General features: G+C 39.1%; 1 protein-coding gene across 3 annotated transcripts in view; it reads right to left on the bottom strand.

The window, feature by feature from the left end:
* dok7b (docking protein 7b) overlaps positions 1-3,128 on the bottom strand; it is a 55,304-nt gene extending 52,176 nt beyond the window's left edge. For all 3 annotated transcript variants that reach the window (XM_052127300.1, XM_052127301.1, XM_052127302.1), the window contains exons 1-2: positions 2,994-3,128; positions 2,828-2,873 (exon numbers count right to left, since the gene is read on the bottom strand). In XM_052127300.1, coding sequence (XP_051983260.1) covers positions 2,828-2,873; positions 2,994-3,047 — 100 coding nt within the window. In that variant the 5' untranslated portion in view covers positions 3,048-3,128. The remainder of the gene's footprint in view (positions 1-2,827; positions 2,874-2,993) is intronic.
* Between the last annotated feature and the right edge of the window lie 20,271 nt (positions 3,129-23,399).

The raw sequence follows: 23,399 nt of genomic DNA, 5'->3' as shown, positions 1-23,399 counted from the left end.
CAGAGGACAGACTCAATGACTGCTGAGTAGAACTGAATCAGCAGCGCCTTTGGCAGGTTAAACTGAAACTCAGCTGGTGAAGGAAGTACAACCTCTGCTGGACCTTTTTCACAATGGAGTCAATGTGTGTCTCCCACTACAGGTCCTGTGAGATGGTAGTGCCCAGGAACCTGAATGACTCCACTGCTGCCACAGTGCTGTTTAGAATGGGTGAGTGGGAACAGTGTTGAAGTGTTTCTCATAAAGTCCACAATCATCTCCACCGTTTTGAGCGTGTTTAGCTCAATATTGTTTTGACTGCACCAGACAGCCAGCTGTTCAACCTCCCTTCTGTATGCAGACTCATCATCATCTCGGATGAGGCCGATGACAGTGGTGTCGTCTGCAAACTTCAGGAGCTTTCTGCAAACTTCAGGAGTTTAAGAACTGAAGAGCTACACACCGCCATCTTGTTGTTCATTATTTAGGGTGGACACCATATTTAATTTCGACACAAAGAAAAACAACTCCGTAAGAGATTGAATTACAATCCGTTCAAAAGGTTGTGTTGTTGAGTACCTTAATGTTCAGCCAACAAAACATTTAACATATGTCTTTTAAAAACAAAACATGGAAATGAGATGTTACTTAAGGCCTTAAGACAGTACAATCTATTAAATGAACTGTACTTTCATTCCTCACAGTCTCATTTTCAAGTGTCTACCCTCAGGTCTATACAGCCTAAACAACAAAAAAGTACATACAAAGTACCATTATACTACCATCGGTTTTGGACATTTACGGTAGTCTTTTAATTACTATGTAAATACATGGTACATGAATATTGTAATAATTCAGTACCATGGTATATATCGAAGTACTATGGTATTTACCATCTGATACCATCACTGTATATGTTACAGCAAGAGTAGAATATATATTTTTGCTTTCATAAAGAGCCCAATGTACAAATGGTGTCCTATTTAAATTGTATTGAATATATGGTCAAAATAATATTACGGGTTTAATCCAAGCTAAGCTCATTAAACAGCATTTGAGGAATAATTTTGATTAATATACTTAACGTTACTTAAAATTAATTTTGCCTAGTACCTCGTTTTCTTTAATAAAAGCACAAATTTGGGTAATATTGAGGCACTTACAATGGAAGTGAATGGTGCCAATCCGTAAACATTAAAATACTCACTATCACAAAACTATAGGCACAAGATGCAAACAATATGCATTTTAACATGATTTTAGTGTTAAAATCATATCCAATTTTACAACATTGTTGTCAAGATGACTTAACACCATAAACCCTAAAACAACTGTAAAAGCAAAGATTTAAACAACTTTACAGCTCAAACAAAAGAAGAAATAATATAGAGTAAGTGCTTTTATAATGCTCGCATATCTACCATTAAACCCTACAAAAATGTGCCCCATTCACTTCCATTGTAAGTGCCTCCCTGTAACCTTGAATTTAGCTTCTTCATTTCTTTTTTCATGGCAATCAACATTATGCCACATGTCAATTAAGCTTAACTTGTATTGAGCCCAGAACATTCCTTAAATACAATAAAAAGTCTACTTTTCCTTTACAGCTTAACTGGCAGCTCCAGAAGCTGATATTGTACAGTAATTGCATAATGATCAAGAACTCACTGATAAAAAAGTAACACATACAGTTAAGACAATTACTAAACCATGAAAAAAGGCTGTCTCTTTCCATTGATTCGTGTTAAGTGTGTGACTAAAGGCGCAAGATTTCATGATTTTGGAAATGTGGTGATGTTTTGTTTTGATGCATCTGTACTAGAGTACAGTCCTCATCATCAGACCTCTAAAACAGTATATCTAAAACACATTGCGTCAAGCAGCTGTCACAACACATGCATCAAAGACACGGTGATCCCTTAAGGCAGCTGGAGACTAACCAATTATACAATGACAGTATCACGCGACACAGGGAGAGGTATCCAAAAATGTCCTAACCTTTAGCCAAGTTCTCCAACGTAAATGACGTAAGCTTACAACACAGGCAATGCGAATGGTGTTGGTATATTAGGGGAGACACATTGTGTTACAACATAATTCCTAATTGTTGTAGTTTAAAATGATTAAAACTATAATGTGCAATTGATCTAACCAACCAAAAGAGGTATGTTTGGCACAATGTTAAAAGGCAGAGGAACATTTGTTTCAGGAGGCATATCTCTGTGTGTACACTCTAGTAAACATTCAGATCTGCCACAAATGATCAGATATTATTATATTACACTCCATGTGTCAACCATTCCCACTCACTCTCTTCATATGTGATATTAGCATTTTAAATATCTTGCTCACTACATTATTATTAAATTATTTTGTATATAGCATTTTAGCTGAGGGGACAAGGTCTCTTGATCGAATAAATGAGTGTGGGTCAAAAGGTCAAGCAATGAAATGTGACATTTAGAAATTGCGTGTGCCAACGAAACATATCTCTCATATACAAACACATTCAACCTATTTTCTCTTTAACATACTGTAAATGTAGTCTACATTGTAACTGTTGGCCCAGGAACAGCGACCCAAGTGAATTGCGACATCGTGACACGTGCATCGAGAGTGTCATTCAGATATCCCGCATATCGACCATGCCAATAGCTCGCATATCGTAAGGACAAAAAAACAACCGTGACAGTGTTACGTCAGGGCTTTACTCAGTTTGAAAGTGTTTTTATGCAACAAAACACACATTCAAATATATATATACATATATATATATATATATGTTGTATCTCAACAATTGTAAAAAGCATAATAAATATAGTTTATAACAAGTTTTCCGCGTAATTACCTGCTACAGGCGAAGGTTTCCGTAGAATCACCCATCTGTTTTTCCACTGTAAACGTAGAAAAATAAAAAAACAAACAAACGAAAGTACTGATTATTTATACAAAACATTAAGGAGTTAAGAAATTATAAATAACAGAGAAAAGGAGTTTGCGTTGCTTTTAGACACCTTTTTCCCCTCTCGGAGTCTGACTTGTCCCTCTACGACAACTGTATCCGTCATCTTGTGTCATGGTTCCCGACAGCTGTGTGCGGTCCGCGGCAGTGAGGGGGTCACTTTCAAAATAACCTCCAGAACTGTCTGCACTGCTCTAACACGCACATTAACTCTCTCTCTCACACACACAGACACGCACACATACGTACATTAGCCCACCCTCTGAACAGAGACCCAGACAACATGGCAAATGTTTTTACAGTTGTTCACTGGGTCAATGTGACAAGTTAATGGCGCCAAATGAATTTACCGCACCTGGCCCAGAGATGCAATCTTTCTTACAAGACAGGCGAGTATGTGCCCAGACGTATGCACACGTACATCTCCGAGAGGTCTGTTTTAGACATTTTGATCTGGAAAGAATCAAGTTCTAATGAAAATTTGCTAAACATCTTAAAAAGATCAGATTACAAACATTCTAAATCATAAAGGTCTCAAAGACATCTGATGAATGTCGTATTGACATCGGAGAGGAAACGTCCTTTAGACGTATTGCAGATGAGCAAACAACCTAAAAAAATATGTCTTCCAGATGTAAACACAGACATCAAATAAGAGGCCTGGGGTGATGTACATGTGCTACCAGGGTGGTTTAAGAGAAATTTAAACAAACATGACATTGTGGGTTCTTCAGTTGTGCTAGGATTTTTAGAAAAACAGATTTATACTTTTAATTTTGTAATGTGATGCTGACATTAACATAGAATATTTAAATACCATGCTTCTTTTATTTTAAGTAGACTTCTTTTCAGTTTACAGTATGCAAATAATTTAATTGGTTTAGCACTTTAGCATTGTCCCAGACGTTCAATATTAAACTATAGAAATCAATTTGATAGGCCTATACACTTTATAACATATTTGAAACTATGCTAGTCTAAAAAAGTGTGAACTAAACATAAATAATTTCCATATGTGTGAAAATGACTTATTTAAAAATTAAGACACTCCTACAGTTGTGGCATTTTTTCACCACTTCAAACTGTTAGCTCCTAAAAAATATATATATATATTTCTAAAACTAGGGTACTTGTTAACCAAGTCAACACAAGTGTCAATGAAGAGCATGCTTGATATTAAATGTGCAACATGTTTGAAGAAAACCCAAAAAAAAATTCAACGTAAATATCACGTTAACAGTATATTTTTATTGGGTTTCGTTTCCGATCAAGCTGTAATTTTGTCAAATTATGCAACAAGTGTGATTTTATTTAAATTGTATTTATTGTTTGTATTCACGATACACAAAATGTTAGCTATTATATTATCTTTGGCCAGAGTGGGCCATTTCATTTCAAAAACATTGAAGTAAATAAACAAGAAAAAATTACACACACTGCCACTGCTTGCTAAAAGTATACAAGTTATTAATACAAAGGCTGTGTCTCGTTTGGAAGGATGCATCCTCCGGAGGTCGCATTTGTCGGCCGCATACGTCATCGAGGCTGTCTCGTTTAATTTTTTATTTTATTTTTCATTTTAGTGGGAATGCAAAAAAGGTTAACAATTGTATAAATGCATAAACGTAAAAGGCAGCCTTCCAAACAAGACACCAATAAATTAGAGAGACCAAACGTTTCGGTCATGTGACCTTCGGTATTTAAATGCCAAGTCAAGAATTAATGACCTGCAAATTTAAAATATAGGGTGACCAATCAACAGTGACGTGCGGTGATGTCTTAAAGAGGCTAGGCACTGAGTTATGAAAGCCAGATTACCTGATTTATTGTTTAAACTAATAATACGTAATAACAGTGAACGTTACGCACAAGCGCGGTATATCAATAAATGTAAAAATCAGGATGAATTATTTGTCAATAATAAAAAAAAAATAAAAAAAAATCAGGATGTATATCTTGTACACTCTCTCTATCACAGACACACACACACACACACACACACACAGTGAACGTTATCTCGCGGCATATCAAGAAATGTATGTATTTTATATATAATATATACGATTTTGTTAATATATCTTCATTATATATTATTATACAAAATTCAGTAGTCAAAACACAGAACATATAACAGAACATAAGTTGTTTATTTTTTACAACATTATGTGCTTATTTTTTTATGTGCAATCTTCATCTTTATAACAGAAGATACAATACAACAATCCTTTACCTTTTCATTGTGGTAGGTTATATACAGCTTCCTTTGCTCGTCAAGTGCAAGGTCGATCCGAGATTTTCCAAAGGTTTTCAGTGTAATTTGACACTGGATGTGAGCTGACGACTTTTCATGCTTGGTTAAAGCTGCGGGCAGGTTGTTCAAATCACAATATCCCGCTGAAGTCCAAACAGTCCGACTGGTTGAAAAAAGCAGGCAGGGATAGCAGTACAGCCGCTGATTGTTAGCACAGCCACATAGCCAATCTTTTCTTACATACCAATCAGTTTGAAATGATCGGATAATTTTTGTGCCCTTTTGCTGTACTAGTCAATCTAAGGCTGGCGTAGACCTCCCTCTTGCAATTAACTCATATTTGGAATTAAAATCGAGCTTGGAAAAAATTCTTAATTCCGTGATTACGGCCGGTGCTGTCATTTTGATTTTGAATTTGGCGGGATTAGGCATGTACGCTAGCTGTGGTGTAATGACGTTAGCTACGCAAATGTCCAGGAATATCTCGATTTTAATTGGTCCATGTCTGATACGTAACGGAGATGATTACGGGCATAACATATTTACGTCAAAAGGCACAGCAGATTTGTGCTTTTTGCCGTACATGTTAAAGAATACAGGATCGAAGTGCGCATGCGCAACATGGGTTTTCCGCGTGTCGTCTGCAATGAATGGACCGTAAAAGCACTGCTTATTCTACCATTTGTTTTTAGTTGATTATGCGTAACTGCTACATTTGTCATCATAACGTCTAAACAATTGGAATAACACACATATTGCATATATAAATCACAAGAATAAAAAGTAAAAATACAAATACAAGTTTATTATTTAATAAACATTTTATTTTTGAATTTTGGCAGGGTAGGCAGTGCCTAGTTTGCCTACCCAGACCGCACGTCAGTGCCAATCAAAAATAGTTACAAACAACAAAATACAAACGTTTCTATAGGCGTTCATACGTAAAACAATGACGTTTAGATGCTGTCAATATGTCAGTATTGTATGTTTCGGTGTCTATGCAAATGTAAGATAATGTACGTTTGCTAGAACCAAACATGATGTAAGAATACGAATGCTCACGAGAGCACATTGAACGTTCATGGCCAATGACAATCAGAAAGAAAGTGACAACCTAACCATATACCAGTAGACACTGAGAAAACAAACCATTTACTTAAATACCTATCCACAACCACAAATTAAATATATATATATATATAATTTAAAGAAAGAATAGAAAGAAATATAAATCCCCTTAATACAATAATTGTTCATACAGTTAACAACACACTGAACATAGAAAGGTTTTAAAATTCCCACTGTAAATGTAAATCGCTGTCTTTCCCACCACGGAATTCTTTTAAACGCTATACAGAATCTGAGACAGTGAAAGGCAGCAGCTTCGCTACAAACAATGAAGCTATCCACAGTTTTCCTGAGCAACCACTGGGCTGTGCCATGATGATTCTAATTGCCTGTTTTGTATTTCTGGTTTTGAGATGCTAAGTAAAAAATCAAAACAAACAATTTATGTGTTACTTGGAGTAGAAATACATTTAAGGCTGAACATGTGCAGTTGCTGGCTGTCATAACAGCTCAGAATAATGAATGATAACATTGTAACTAACCTCTGGCCATCTCTTCATGTCATCTACATACTTAATTGAGGCACTATTTATATTGAAAAAAAAAAAAAAAAAAAACAGTCATCTCAATTCTGTGAAACATCGGCATGCTTTTTGACCATTTTTACAAATGTAATACCTTAAACATTAAAGTAGCCGTGGAGACCATAAATTGAAAACAGTCCAATTGTGGAACACTTCCTCATTCAGGAAAAAGGTGGATAGATCTTATTCACGCTAGTGCCATCTTTGATTTATAATGGGAATGACAACGAGGCTGTGAGGGATAGACTTCCATTTCTTAAAAGGTTAGTTCACCCAAAAATTTTAAAATATCCTGGCTTTTCCGAGCTTTGTAATGGGAGTGAATGGTACCTTAGATTTTGAAGCCCAAAAAAGCACATCCATACGGCTCCAGGGGGTTAATAAAGGCCTTCTGAAGCAAAGCAATGCATTTTTGTTAGAAAAATATCCATATTTATAACTTTATAAACTATAATCACTGGCTTCCTCTATCCTCTGCATTGGTCACTTTTCACCGGAACTCGACTCTCTCTCTTGAATGTGCAGATGGCCGTTACCGGAAGCCAGTGATTATAGTTAGATTATATAATCTAAGGTACCATTCACTCACATTATAAAGCTTGGAAGAGCCAGAATACTTTTTTATATAACTCTGATTGTGTTTGGCAGAAAGAAGAAAGTCATATACACCTAAGATGGCTTGAGGGTGAGTACATTATGGGATAATTTTCATTTTTGGGTGAACTAACACTTTAAATGGCACGAACGGTATAAAGCTGCATAAAGCTTCTAGATCACATCTGATTTTCCACAACTCATGTTGTCTGGAGTTATTTGAATATTGAATGTTCAGATGTGGTTGATATAGACAGCAGGACGGTGGCCATGGAAGTCGGAATCCGCCATATCAATATCACATATCAATGTTTTGTATGCAGAACAATCTAAAAACACTTTAAACTGCGATACAGCCCATTGAAGAGATGGCAAGTCTATCCCTCAAAGCCTCGTTGTCATTCCCATTAAAAATCAAAGATGCAACTAGCATGGTCTATTAGCTTAAATACATTTCTGAGTAGTGAGGTGGTAGCTTCGCTAGTTTTTAAATCAAGTAGCTTTTCAGTAGCAAAGCTAAATTTTTGATAAGGTAGCGGCATAGCTTTGAGAAAAGCTACACCACTACATCATAAATTACACTGGTGTTTAATATTGCCAGTTTTGAATCAGAACTAAAGATGGCCAACTCACAAATTAAACGCTCATCTGATATCACTATATCTATATCCCTTTATAGCAAAGCTGTCTAAATCATTTCGCAATTCAATATGAATGACTCAGAAAGCTCATGCTTGTGTAACCGGTCCTGCTCTACCCGCTCTGAACAGGATTCAAACTGGCAAGGTTTTACACACTGCACAGCATGTACCAGTTGGCTCCATTACACTCACCCCTCTAAACCTCACCCAGGCCACAGCACCACAGTCCTGCTCTACCCGCTCTGATACACCCGTGCTTCTGAATTATTTGGTGTGCTTGGAGACTTTATACAGGAATGTGCAAATTAAATAATGTTAAAATTTGTATGGGGTACAGGTAGCATGCATACATATAAATTTATATGTTTTTTACATGCATATTATTTGCGCCATACTGCATACCAAATACTGTACTGTATTGCACTATATTGTACAAAACTGAACCATGGCTTTGATCAACATTATGTGAATATGTATTTTAGATGCTTTGTTTATGAGAGTATGCTCTCTGCAACTCTTTGAAAAACAAAATGAAGTGGCTTAAATGTAGCGAGCTACTTTTGGTGTGTAGCTTGTAGTGTAACTTGATACTCTCTCTGAAGTGTAGATTTTAGCTTAACACATTTTTTTGTTGAGTAGTTGATAGCTTAGCTTGCTCGATTTTTTGAGTAGCTTGCACAACACTGATCTGAGATGTAATAGAAATTAATGTAAATGTAAAGATGGTGTCGGGAATTTTCATGACTTCAGTGATGCATGTATTCAAACTGTTGGACATTGTTGGTAGATGAAGAAAAAACTAGTGAGAGAGTGAAAACTGCTTTATCGAGACTTTCTAAAAAATACACTGCCTGACTAAACCACATACATAATTGAAACTACCCTTGTCAAAAATCCTAAAGAACTGCAATAAGAAAAATAAAAAAAATGCCAGTTGGAATTTCTATCATGATTTGGAACTATTGTTATATGATCAAAATGGGAATTTTCTTATGGGCTCACACGTGTAAAATACAATCTAAAAGGTGTCTAACAGCAATTTATTTCCTATAGGACAAGATCAGATGCCTTTTATTCAACATTGAACAGGTTTCCCCCTCGTGGTGGCTGCAATTTTAAGATCACATGGCCTGCAATGTCTTGCAAATTGGACCAAATTAATGAACATAAACTTAAGATGAATTAAGAGAACATCAAATTATGTTGCGCATTGGTCGACCTGCACAAACATCATGGCTGCTCCAGAGCTGGCGTGGCCAGCAGAAAGGCTAATGTTGTTGTATTGGGTGTTTAGGAAGACAAACAAGAGCCAGCAAAAGCTAAATATATAGGCTAATAACTTTGTGCACCTATAACGTCTCTATTTTCATGAATGTGAAAATAGCGCTGCACACCCCTGTGCAACGTCTTATCCCATTTACAAGAGACTCCTGCCATATTCGTGGCAGCGCAAGTGGATGTGGGAGGGAGGGTTTGCGTGCAAACTGTGGGTGTATTGTATACAAATGAAGTGGCGCAAAGCCTGAGAAATATGTCATTTCCAATGTCCAAATTCAGTTCCTGCATTTGCAATTTGGAGATTCCATCAGCAGGTAATATTAAAGTTCATGTCCAACACAGTTAATTTCAAAAGAATGTAATTTACAATTCTTCTAATTCATTGCATACAGTATATATACTCTACCAACTTCTTATTAATGTGCTGTATGGAATGGACCATATAATGGGACACGGATGCTGGAATAACCGCAGAAGAACCTCAGAATTAAATTACACTTGGTCCAGACCATCCAGCCTTTTTGCATGTTGCACGGGCAGTTTCGCCAAACCCAATTGCGTCTAGACTTAGTGCATGCTTGCACAAAAATACCAGAACCATAGCCATGCCCATTGATTTTGCGCTTATGACTTAAGGCATTGCCCTGCGCTTAACGCTTGCACTCTTAAAATAGGGACCCAAGTCTGGAGTCAGCTTGCTAAGGGATTGATAATGAATTGATGAAGTATTAATGGCAAATCATCAAATGTTTCTTTATTTCAGTCAGGACCACTTCTGTCAAATGAAAACTTTGACTTGAATACTTGCTTTTTTTTCATTTACAGTACAAACTATTGAAGCAATCTGTTGGTGTTGGTTCTAGGCAAACTCCCCGCCCATCCATGCAACAATGCATCCATGGACAAAGCAGGAAGCGCCAGAAAAACAGAAAAGATACAGCAGATTTATTACAACATGTAAATAAAGAAACATTTCTGACAGTGCAGCATGTTAAAATTGTTCATTTGCATTTAAGATTACATGGACTAATGTATTATTGCGCTATTTCAAGGCACAATAATACATGAAGATAGGAATTCCAAACTGGCAATCAATTGTAGTCTTCAAGAGCACAGAACAAGACAGAAGAGAGAGAGAGAGAGAGAGAGAGAGTTGAGAAAACTAATTACAAAGCTGCTAAAAGATTTGTGGACCTGGGGATGGAGGAGGGTGTTGCAATTGAAAAGCAGCTAAGGGAATAAATAGGTAGAGGAATTAAATAGAACCACTTTGATGAGCGTCTGAATTGTATTGGTAGATGTCATGATCAGCTAAGCATCAGCTGATTGCAACTTGATGATTGTGGCCTGCCTGGACTGATGCTACACTTGATTTTGATTAAATTTTTTGTTAGGCCAATTCACACTGCTCCAACAAACTCCAACAAACACAGTTGTTGGGTTTTGTCAGATCAGTATGTTCACCCTGTTGGTGTTTGTTGGCATTCATTTGTCAGGTCTTGGAAAGTTGAAGCAGTCTAGTCCAACAAATTCTGATGTAATCTGACTTTAGTGTGAACCATTGCCATGACAATGAGGTAAGCGCGTCTCTGTCAACTCACAGAAAATGAATGCACGTGGCCGCACGTGCATTGATCGAGAAGGATAGACACACAGTCAATCCCGATTGTTAAAAAGGCTCTCCAATCTGTACTAGATGTATAAAAGAGACACTAATGCCCCCTTGTGGCTAAATGAATATTAAGTGAAGCGATTGAAGACGTGCATTAACGGCACAGTTTTTAGTCATTGGGGCTTGTTCTATAGCGCATACAACGAGAAAGTTTGATGGAGTTATGCTGCTTGTTTTGATCGGTTTGACAGAGTGCGTTCATATACCAGTGAGCAATCTTTGTTCAGTTATTGATTACCTTACGAGTTGTATTTCAAGTATTACTATTTTGATGTTAAACCGGTAATTTGATATCTTTTGATGTTACGACGCATACATTTGTTTATTGCATCGCTGAGATTATCTGAGGTAGATACATGTAAAGAGGGTTAAATATCTATAGTTGAGCATGTATAGGATTATTTATGATAGATAAGGATATATGATGATTATATCATCTCTGTACAATCGCTTTGATTGAGATCACGTGTCAGAGAACGTGACACCGTTTTATCTGTGTTATTTGACTCGGTCTTTATGTTACGTGATTTATATTTGTATACCTGTGAAATATTGAGTCATTGCATGCATAATATCACTAATAGTAGTATTTAGTGGTTTACTATATGCCAAATTTGATGACTCTAGATGTTATAATGTATGGATAACTTAGTACTACAATGCTTGCTTATGTTCTTCTGTGCATATAACCATGTGAGCAATGTTATCTTGAATGTTATAATTTAAGTATTGTTATTTCTATTTCATGTAGAACCACTACTGTTTAACTGTGGCTGCAAATTACCACCCATTAAAGAGATATACGTCTCTGACCGGACGTCTTGTGACTGCTCATTTTCCACCAGAATATTACATAGTCTCCATTACAAGTGGTCCTTCGAGCCGGATTTAGGAACTGTCACAAGTAAGGTGCATCAGAGTGATCCTGATACCAGACCTGGATCTCCTGAGCCCACTGTCAGACCCCGGAGATCAGTGCGTTTACCTAGTTATCTATCAGACTTTGAGGTCACCAGATATCACCCAAGGCTACAGTCATGGGACAGAGCAGACATTTCTTCTCCTGAACTGAGTGAAGATTATGAGCCACCAGGAGCAGCCTCACTCAACATAGCTGCCACCTGCCATGAACACAGACCGAGTCCTCAGCCTTGGCAGCCAATAGAATGGAGCTCTATCAGGGAAGATGAACAGCAGCATAACATCTCCTCTCCACATCCTGAGTTGTCATCAGTAGTTTCAGCAGCTTAAAAAAGAGAATGAGGAACTGCGGCATTATACAAATGCACAGATGAGACGGTTAGAAAAAAGGAATGAGGCTCTAGAATCACAGATGAAACGGCTAGTGGGAAGCAACCAGCCCAGTCATCATTTAACAGGTATGTCCTCACCAATCCCTCAGCCTCGTCTTCATCCTCCACAAAGTGCCAAAGAAGCTAAGCCTGTACCCTTACCCCGATCAAAGCTGCCTAAACAAGTGAATGACGGTGCAGATGATCAGATCAGATATGACTTCCTTTCCGATTTAGATCAGAGGCTTAAAAGGCTTGAGATGACTTCACAGCAGACCTATTCCAGGTCTATCTCACCTCTACGGTCTTCCCCTCAGAGACCCTCACACCATAGCAGAACAGATGATAGCAGAGGTGTCAATCGTCTCACAGAGCAACGTATCCCTTCCAGCCAAGAGAGCACTTACCGTGGACCAGCTCCCACCATTCCAAACTTTGTAAAGCCAGACCCAAGAGAGTTTTCTCGGTTACGAATTGCGTTGGAGAATATTTTACCAGCTGATGCCACCGAGAGATTCAAGTTTCAGATACTTGTTGACCACCTAAAATTGGAAGAAGCTCTGCTTATAGCAGATTCTTACAGCAACTCCTTGTATCCCTTTTCAGATACTATGGAAGCACTCAATCAGCAGTATGGACAACCCCACCAGCTGGCCCTTCAGAGAATAGCAGAACTTATGGATGCCCCTAACATCATCAGTGGAGATGTGAAAGCTTTCAGGATGTTTGCATTAAGAGTTCATTCATTAGTTAGTATGCTTCAGCAACTGGGCAAGAAGGGTTATGTTGAATTGGAGTGCGGATCCCACGTGTCAAGGTTATTGTGTAAGCTACCACATGATCTGCAGACAAGCTTCAGAAGGTTTATCTACCCCCGAGTATCTATCCCTACATTACTGGATTTCTCAGCCTGGCTAGAGTTCGAGCTGCAGGTTCAAGAAGATCATTCTAGGTTCTCTCTTTCCACGAGTAAGCCAGTAGCCATGAGCAGAAAGGGACAAATTAAGGATTCGAAACGTCCAAACAACCCAACAAGTATATTCCTTGGTACTGAGAAATTCCTTGGTCTTAAGAGCCATGCCGGTGAAGGATACTGAGTCTAAGTCCAGAGAGAGAAATATCTTCTGTCCATATTGTGATGGACATGATCACTACTTGAATGGCTGTACTGGTTTCAGTCAGTTGAACAGAGATAAGAAAGTGAAATGGATTCAAACAAACAATCGCTGTTGGCGTTGTGGGCGAGGGCACCAAGCGGCAAAATGTAATCTCAGAACTCTTTGCAAGATCTGTAACAGCAGACACTTGTTGGTCCTCCATGAGGTTAATATTCGACCCACCACAAAGACAAATGACTCTCCTGATCCTGGATCTTCTGAGAGCTGCCTAGTGAACACCACCACAGAGACCTTGTACCTAGATCGACCCACTGGCAGCCGCCAAGTTTTGTTAAAGCTTTGTAAGGTGCTCTTGAGAAATGGCGATCATTGCTTGGAAACTTACGCCATACTAGATGATGTGTCCGAACGTACAATACTCCTTCACTCTGCATTTCAACAGCTTAAGTTGACGGGTCAGCCTGAAGAACTAGTTTTACGTACAGTACGTCAAGACCGCCACAATCTACAAGGGGCTGCTGTGGCTTTTACTGTGTCACCTGCCTTCCAACCTGAGATTTCCTACAAGATTCACAAGGCCTTTACCGCTGAACCACTCGGGCTGGCCGAACATACACATCCAGTCAGGGAGTTACAGAGCAAGTACCGGCATCTACAGGGATTACCGCTGCAACAGGTTGATTCCGTACAGCCACTCCTTCTCATAGGTTCTGACTATCCACACCTCATTACACCAGTTGAACCAGTTTGTCTAGGCCCTCCAAATGGACCTGCTGCCATCAGGACCCGCCTGGGTTGGACACTGCAGGGTCCCACTCAAGATATTTAGCATTGTCTCTCAGAACAACAGTGTCTCTTCACTTCTACTTCCTTTTCCCCTACCGACCTGTATAATCAAGTGGAGAGATTATGACAATTAGATGTGCTTCCGTATCGCAGTGAGAAAGTCATTACTCGATCCAAGCGAGATCAAGAGGCCATTGCTTTACTTGAGTCAAAGACGACTAGAGTTATGGTAGATGGAGTTGCTCGATATGCCACTCCGTTGCTTCGAGTGAAGAACATGCCCATACTGCAAGCACCAAAGGATAGTACCTTGCCTTGTCTCAGAGGAATAGAAAGGAGGTTAGCCAAAGATCCAACTCAAGCAGAATCTTACAGGGTAGAGATGAAGAGGTTGGAGGAGGAAGGATATGCTTCAGTGATATCTCCAGAACATGTAGAACAGACAACTGAATCATGGTATATCCCCCACCATATGACTCAGCACAATGGAAAGAACAGAGTCGTTTTCAACTGTTCCTTTCAGCACAGAGGGAAGAACCTGAACCAACTCCTACTTCCAGGTCCTACATTAGGCCCTACCCTGATGTCTGTTCTGCTTAGGTTCCGTGAGTACACCGTGGCTTTAAGCAGTGACATCAGGGGAATGTTTCATCAGGTGCGTCTACTGCCAGAGGATCGCCCTCTGTTACGCTTCCTGTGGAGAGATCTCAAGAGAGAAGAGCTTCCCCAAGTCTATGAGTGGCAAGTCCTTCCCTTTGGGACGACATGCAGTCCATGTTGTGCAATATTTGCATTACAGAAACACATCATGGATTATAGTCAACCAGGAGAAGATGTCCGTGAAAGCATTGAGAAATCCTTCTATGTGGACAACTTCCTCCAAAGTTTCAGTTCCGAGGAAGAAGCAGAGTCACTGGTGATAAAGTTGCGAAACCTCTTAGTTACAGGTGGGTTTGATTTAAGACAATGGGCTAGTAACTTCCCTAATGTCCTGAGCCATGTCCCATCTCATGCAAGGTCCACCAGTATTGAATTGTGGCTGACACAAGGTCAACCAGATGCTCAAGAATCCACACTTGGACTACACTGGCACTGCACATCGGACACACTGTCGTACAAGTACCGTACCATTGACTACTCAGTCCCCACAATGCGCAACATTTATAAGGTCTTGGCTAGCCAATATGACCCATTGGGTTACATTGTCCCTTACACTACGAGAGCTAAAATATTAGTACAGCGCCTGTGGGACAAGAAGAGGGAATGGGATGATCCCCAACTACCAAGTGAGTTACTCCACGCCTGGCAGGTATGGGAATTGGAGTTGCCAGACCTCCAACTCATCTCTCTCCCCAGGTATTATGTTACTGCAGAATTAGACAACACTCAATGTCTAAGAGAGATACATATCTTTTGCGATGCCTCAGAGCAAGCCTAGGGCTCCATAGCCTATCTACGGACAAAAAGTCCCCAGGGAGACATAGAAGTAGCTTTCCTGACTGCCCGTTCAAGAGTTTCCCCCAAAAAGCGGCAATCAATCCCTCGTTTGGAGCTGTGTGCTGCCTTAACTGGAGCTCAGCTGGCTAAGCTTCTGATGTCAGAGCTTAGCATTCCAATCCAGCATGTCACACTCTGGTCTGATTCAACTACTGTGCTAACCTGGATCCAAGCTGACTCATGTAGATTTAAGGTTTTTGTTGGAACGAGAGTCGCAGATACAGGAATTGACTGACCCAGGGGCTTGGCATTATGTAGATTCCAAAACAAATCCAGCCGACGACATCACACGTGGCAAAACTTTGGCTGAGTTGTCCAATCCAAGCCGGTGGAACCAGGGTCCACCTTTCCTCCTTCTGCAACCGGATCAGTGGCCTCAGAGTCCACTTCTCCATCTACAGAGGGAGGATGAGGTGGTGAAACGAGCTACCTTTTGCGGGCTTACTGTTCCAGCAATAAATCCAGCGTTGCCTGATTGTGGTCAGTTCCAGTCCTATGACGATTTGCTCAGAACTACGGCCCGGGTATTGCATGGGGCGGCTAAGGATAATGATGTTCTGACAGCAGATGAATACCAAGAAGCAGAACTAGCTCTCCTCCGACTGGCACAGAGCCAAAGTTTCCCTGTTGAAGTCAGCAATCTTAAGTCAGGTAAACCTTTACCTACGAGTAGCCGTCTCCCGTGCCTTGCTCCGGAATATGATAGTGATATGCAGCTCCTTAGGGTTGGTGGTCGCCTCAGAAGGACAGAACTACTAGAGGAATTTGCAATTCACCCCATCGTTCTTGACTCTAGACATCCCCTGAGTAAGTTGATCATTCAAGATTTTGATACAAAATTGCACCATCCAGGAGCAGAACGTGTATTCGCAGAAGTGCGACGTAAATACTGGATCATAAAGGGCAGGGAAGTTATTCGGGAACATCAAAGATCTTGTTTAGGCTGTAAAACGTTGAGAGGTAAGCCGAGCACTCAGAAGATGGCTGACCTTCCCCCATCAAGACTGCGCTTATTGCAACCTGCCTTCTACTCAACGGGGGTAGATTGCTTTGGACCCTACCTCGTTAAAATTGGAAGGAGGAATGAGAAGCGATGGGGGCTTATATTTAAGTGTCTGACAACACAAGCTGTGTATTTAGACATCCTCAGCAACATAGACACTGACTCATTCTTAATGGCCTTCAGACGATTCATCTCCCGTAGGGGGAAGCCATTTGAGATCATCTCAGATCATGGGACGAATTTTCGGGGTGGTGATCGAGAGTTACAAGAAGCTTTCTCTGCACTTCACCCAACCTTAAAAGAGCAGTTAGCCAGCCAACAGATTCGATTCAAGTTCAATCCCCCTGGTGCTCCACACTTTGGAGACTGTTGGGAAAGGGAAATTCGATCCCTTAAAACTGCCCTCTGTGCTACTATAGGGGATCAGATTGTAACCGAGGAAGTCCTACGAACTGTACTTGTTGAGATTGAGGGCATTCTCAATTCTAAACCCCTCGGTTATACCTCGTCTGATGTAGCTGACTTAGACCCAATCACTCCTAATATGCTGCTTATGGGGTGGCTGGACTCATCCCTACCTCAAGTGGTGTATCCACAATCAGAGATGCTGAGTAGAAGACGGTGGAGGCATAGTCAGATTATGGCAGACCATTTCTGGAAACATTTCATCCGCAATTACCTACCAGGACTTCAGTCACGCCAAAAATGGCACAGAGAGTCAGGAAACTTAACACCGGGAACTATTGTCATGATTGTTGACCAGCAGCTCCCTCGGGCTCTGTGGCCAGTTGGACAAGTTACTAAAGTTTTCCCTGGAGAAGATGGTAGAGTCAGGGTGGCCGAGGTTGACGTAAAGAACAAAATCTACCTTCGCCCAATTTCCCGTCTTATCAGCCTCCCTAATCTTCCAGACTGATTATCCTTACTACTGTGCCCAAATTGCGATTGCCTTTTTTTAAGGTACACATTTACAGAACAAATGTGGGGGCGGCTGTTAAAAAGGCTCTCCAATCTGTACTAGATGTATAAAAGAGACACTAATGCCCCCTTGTGGCTAAATGAATATTAAGTGAAGAGATTGAAGACGTGCATTAACGGCACAGTTTTTAGTCATTGGGACTTGTTCTATAGCGCATACAACGAGAAAGTTTGATGGAGTTATGCTGCTTGTTTTGATCGGTTTGACAGAGTGCGTTCATATACCAGTGAGTAATCTTTGTTCAGTTATTGATTACCTTACGAGTTGTATTTCAAGTATTACTATTTTGATGTTAAACCGGTAATTTGATATCTTTTGATGTTACGCCGCATACATTTGTTTATTGCATCGCGGAGATTATCTGAGGTAGATACATGTAAAGAGGGTTAAATATCTATAGTTGAGCATGTATAGGATTATTTATGATAGATAAGGATATATGATGATTATATCGTCTCTGTACAATCGCTTTGATTGCGATCACGTGTCAGAGAACGTGACACCATTTTATCTGTGTTATTAGACTCGGTCTTTATGTTACATAATTTATATTTGTATACCTGTGAAATATTGAGTCATTGCATGCATAATATCACTAATAGTAGTATTTAGTGGTTTACTATCTGCCAAATTTGATGACTCTAGATGTTATAATGTATGGATAACTTAGTACTACAATGCTTGCTTACAGTGAGGAAAATAAGTATTTGAACACCCTGCTATTTTGCAAGTTCTCCCACTTGGAAATCATGGAGGGGTCTGAAATTGTCATCGTAGGTGCATGTCCACTGTGAGAGACATAATCTAAAAAAAAAAATCCAGAAATCACAATGTATGATTTTTTTAACTATTTATTTGTATGATACAGCTGCAAATAAGTATTTGAACACCTGTCTATCAGCTAGAATTCTGACCCTCAAAGACCTGTTAGTCTGCCTTTAAAATGTCCACCTCCACTCCATTTATTATCCTAAATTAGATGCACCTGTTTGAGGTCGTTAGCTGCATAAAGACACCTGTCCACCCCATACAATCAGTAAGAATCCAACTACTAACATGGCCAAGACCAAAGAGCTGTGCAAAGACACTAGAGACAAAATTGTACACCTCCACAAGGCTGGAAAGGGCTACGGGAAATTGCCAAGCAGCTTGGTGAAAAAAGGTCCACTGTTGGAGCAATCATTAGAAAATGGAAGAAGCTAAACATGACTGTCAATCTCCCTCGGACTGGGGCTCCATGCAAGATCTCACCTCGTGGGGTCTCAATGATCCTAAGAAAGGTGAGAAATCAGCCCAGAACTACACGGGAGGAGCTGGTCAATGACCTGAAAAGAGCTGTGACCACCGCTTCCAAGGTTACTGTTGGTAATACACTAAGACGCCATGGTTTGAAATCATGCATGGCACGGAAGGTTCCCCTGCTTAAACCAGCACATGTCAAGGCCCGTCTTAAGTTTGCCAATGACCATTTGGATGATCCAGAGGAGTCCTGGGAGAAAGTCATGTGGTCAGATGAGACCAAAATAGAACTTTTTGGTCATAATTCCACTAACCGTGTTTGGAGGAAGAAGAATGATGAGTACCATCCCAAGAACACCATCCCTACTGTGAAGCATGGGGGTGGTAGCATCATGCTTTGGGGGTGTTTTTCTGCACATGGGACAGGGCTGACTGCACTGTATTAAGGAGAGGATGACCGGGGCCATGTATTGCGAGATTTTGGGGAACAACCTCCTTCCCTCAGTTAGAGCATTGAAGATGGGTCGAGGCTGGGTCTTCCAACATGACAATGACCCGAAGCACACAGCCAGGATAACCAAGGAGTGGCTCTGTAAGAAGCATATCAAGGTTCTGGCGTGGCCTAGTCAGTCTCCAGACCTAAACCCAATAGAGAATCTTTGGAGGGAGCTCAAACTCCGTGTTTCTCAGCGACAGCCCAGAAACCTGACTGATCTAGAGAAGATCTGTGTGGAGGAGTGGGCCAAAATCCCTCCTGCAGTGTGTGCAAATCTGGTGAAAAACTACAGGAAACGTTTGACCTCTGTTATTGCAAACAAAGGCTACTGTATCAAATATTAACATTGATTTTCTCAGGTGTTCAAATACTTATTTGCAGCTGTATCATACAAATAAATAGTTAAAAAATCATACATTGTGATTTCTGGATTTTTTTTTTTAGATTATGTCTCTCACAGTGGACATGCACCTACGATGACAATTTCAGACCCCTCCATGATTTCGAAGTGGGAGAACTTGCAAAATAGCAGGGTGTTCAAATACTTATTTTCCTCACTGTATGTTCTTCTGTGCATATAACCATGTGAGCAATGTTATCTTGAATATGTTATAATTTAAGTATTGTTATTTCTATTTCATTTAGAACCACTACTGTTTAACTGTGGCTGCAAAGTACCACCCATTAAAGAGATATACGTCTCTGACCGGACGTCTTGTGACTGCTCATTTTCCACCAGAATATTACATAGTCTCCATTACACCGATTATTCAAATTTTTTAAGCGAACTTGCTAAAGCAATCCGTTCCTTTCTAAAGAAAACAAAATTATATGTTACTGTTGGGTTCATGCATGAGGAAATATAAACAAATAGGCACGACACGGACGGAAATGAATTTGTGCTGAAGCACTCTTTTCACTCGCATGAAAAACACAGGTCGTTTATTTATCAAACGGCGTCACATCACAAAGTAAAAGCAAATACTGAACGAAACGCAGATCTGTAATAATTTACAATATTAACTTTCCCCACATTTGTTTTTTTTATTATTATTATTTTGGTGCTGGATTGCTGTCCTCCTACGGAACTTGCGGAATAAATTCGGAAGTTCCTAGCAAACACAATACGTTTTTAAATGTAGTTGTTATTTGTAAATTAATTGTACATGTTTAGCTTAATTCGCAACCTATTGCTTGTCATCTTCAAAGGCAAACAATGACACATAAAGACGTAAGTGTGAATACGACAGTTATATTTCTCAACATTGTAAATACAACAGCCAACTTTAGAATGTTTGAAGTGTTGGTGTCTGTTGGGGCAGTGTGAACTGGCCTTTACATTTCTACATTCATTTATTTTTAATTACTTACCATGAAATAGTAAGTACTACTTTATTCAATTCAATTCAGGCTTTCAACAAAATGAATAAAGTCGTACATTTTTGAATAACAGTGTAAAATACAATGTTATTTCACTCTATTATGCAATAGTGTTATAAATCAAATAAAAAGTATAATTCTTTCTGATGCAAATTAATTCTGGTTTCTCTTTGACCGCTTGCATTCATCCGCACATTTCTGGGAAATGGCTTTCTTGATTAGAGTCCCTTCCACGTTGAATTTATTTTTGATGTATCCTGTAAGTCAAAGGAATAAAGAGAAAAATAAATGTATATTACTAAACTTGCTAATCCACTAGCACTAGACAATCCCCAATCCACTTGAAAACATTACTTGTAACTGCTTTAGTCTAAGGCCTGTTTCACACCACACACATACTGTAAGCAGTGCTGTAGTCAATCAGTATAATAATTACAAGAACTTGACAAATTAACGTTACTGTAGAAATGGTGTCTCTGTAAGTCACACATTTTTGGATTCAAATTTCTTTTGCATCCTTGTTTGATTTGCTTGGAAATAGTTACTCACTTATGATATCAGACACTTTCTGAGGCTCTAACTGAGGTTTTGCTGGTTTTCCCTTGAAGGCTTTGGAGCATTTTCCAGTGTAGCAGTGTGCTGCCAATGTTCTTCTTCCAAACACTGCCATCAGGAGGTCTTTTGTAGCTTTCTTGGGGTCTAACCATTTCTCATGAGCAAACTCTTCTGCACTGATGATTGTGTTGGGTCCAATTCTCACCTGAAAACAGTCAATAAATAAGATTAGTTTTTTCTTGTAGGTGCAGGTATTTTTCAGCATAATATTTGTTTGCTTAACTTGTGTGTATACCAGGCTCTAATATGCCATATCATTAAGCAGCTTTCTCTTTAGTGTCTATTATTATTGCACCTGTAGTAGACCCTATGTTACATTTTGTCCTAAGGATGCCTTTTGTGTCCATATAGTGACGAGCAGGGCTCTTGCCAAGCATTAGTATTTGATGTTTTGGGAGTGAGAACTTGTTTAAAACACACATTTAAATGCAACTTAAAATCTATACCTTTTTGGAGTCACCAGAACTTGGGACAGGTACCACAGAGGTAGATTCTGGGGCTGTCATATCTGATGCGAGTACAGGGGGAGTTACCACCAAAGTATGTACTGGGGCAGTTATAAATGGAGTGCATCCTAGGACAAAATCATTTATTAGGGTATTTGATACCATCATTACAGCCTGACAAAAACTTTGCACATTTGATTACCATTTTTTACTAGTTCAAGGATGTTCACCAGAACACTCTTAATTTCTTTTAATTCCGCCAATATTTGCTCATTACATCCAATATTGTTCCTTGTTCCTGCATCCCTACTGGGCTCCTGCAGTTAAAAAAAAGTGCATATAAGTTTTCAGTTGAACGTTTCCTATGTAGTTCTAAAAACAACAATGGTGGAACACAAAAGAAGAACTTATGAAGAATAATCTTGCCGCTATTTCCACACAATAAAAACATACAGTCTATCACAGATACACTAACCACAGATTATGGGATGATTTTAAGATAATAACATCTTAAATGTGGGTCTGTTCCTCACACAAAGCTATTGCATGGCTTTGAATATTCAGGGTTCCCACTCTTTTGATTAATGCATTTCCATTACATTTCCAATCATATGTGATTACTAAATAACCACATTTAAAAATTATGTTATTGAGATTACACACCAAAAGAGCAGTTTGTAGCTGATGAAATATTTTAGGAATATTTTAGAGCAGAGCATAAACAAAAAAAAAATTACTGTATATTTACAATTTAAATTTCAATAATTTTTTAGGCCTGAAATAACACCATTTTAATTTTTTTATTTTTTGTGTGTGCTTGACCGTATAAATCACCATTCCTTATGCAGCCTGATCATTACAATAAACATCTTTTCTGGTCCATGGAAAAAATTAAGTCATAAGGATTTGAAATTACATGGGTAAACAATTATTTCTTTATTCTTTTTGCTTTAACAATATAATGTGAAACATAATTAGCTAGGTATTGTTATATTGACTGAGAGTAAAATCTGGTACACTTTTATGGTTAACATTGGAAAAATGTGTAATACTTTCATTAAATAAAATATATTATGTTGAATTTGTAGAGTAAATTGTATTGTACAGTATTCACAGTGCTAATGATTAACTAATGACATACACCGCATACTTCATTTCAGTTTTGTTGCAGATAACGTGTAGTAAAAAAAATTTCATGCACAGTGTAAACATAGAAATAAACTTACTTTGTCTTGTCTGCACTGCTAATAAAAACAACAACATAAGCCTCACTGAACTCCTAATGATTTTAATGGTCATAATGGGAAATGTACTGGTTTTAATGGAAACTATAATGGTCCCTATCTACTGGTAATGGTGTTACCATTCTACCCCTATCTACTGGTGTTGGCTTCTATTGGTGGCATGTTATGTTATGGATACCATTAGGGACCAGGTAGCTGTATTGGAAACAAATAAAATCATTCAATCCTATATGGCGCAAAACACACTATACTCTTGTGATGAGGGGGAGGGCGTG

This window comes from Xyrauchen texanus, chromosome 5 (genome assembly GCF_025860055.1).
Source record: "Xyrauchen texanus isolate HMW12.3.18 chromosome 5, RBS_HiC_50CHRs, whole genome shotgun sequence".
Lineage (NCBI taxonomy): Eukaryota > Metazoa > Chordata > Actinopteri > Cypriniformes > Catostomidae > Xyrauchen > Xyrauchen texanus.
This window is presented reverse-complemented; position numbering and strand designations above follow the sequence as displayed.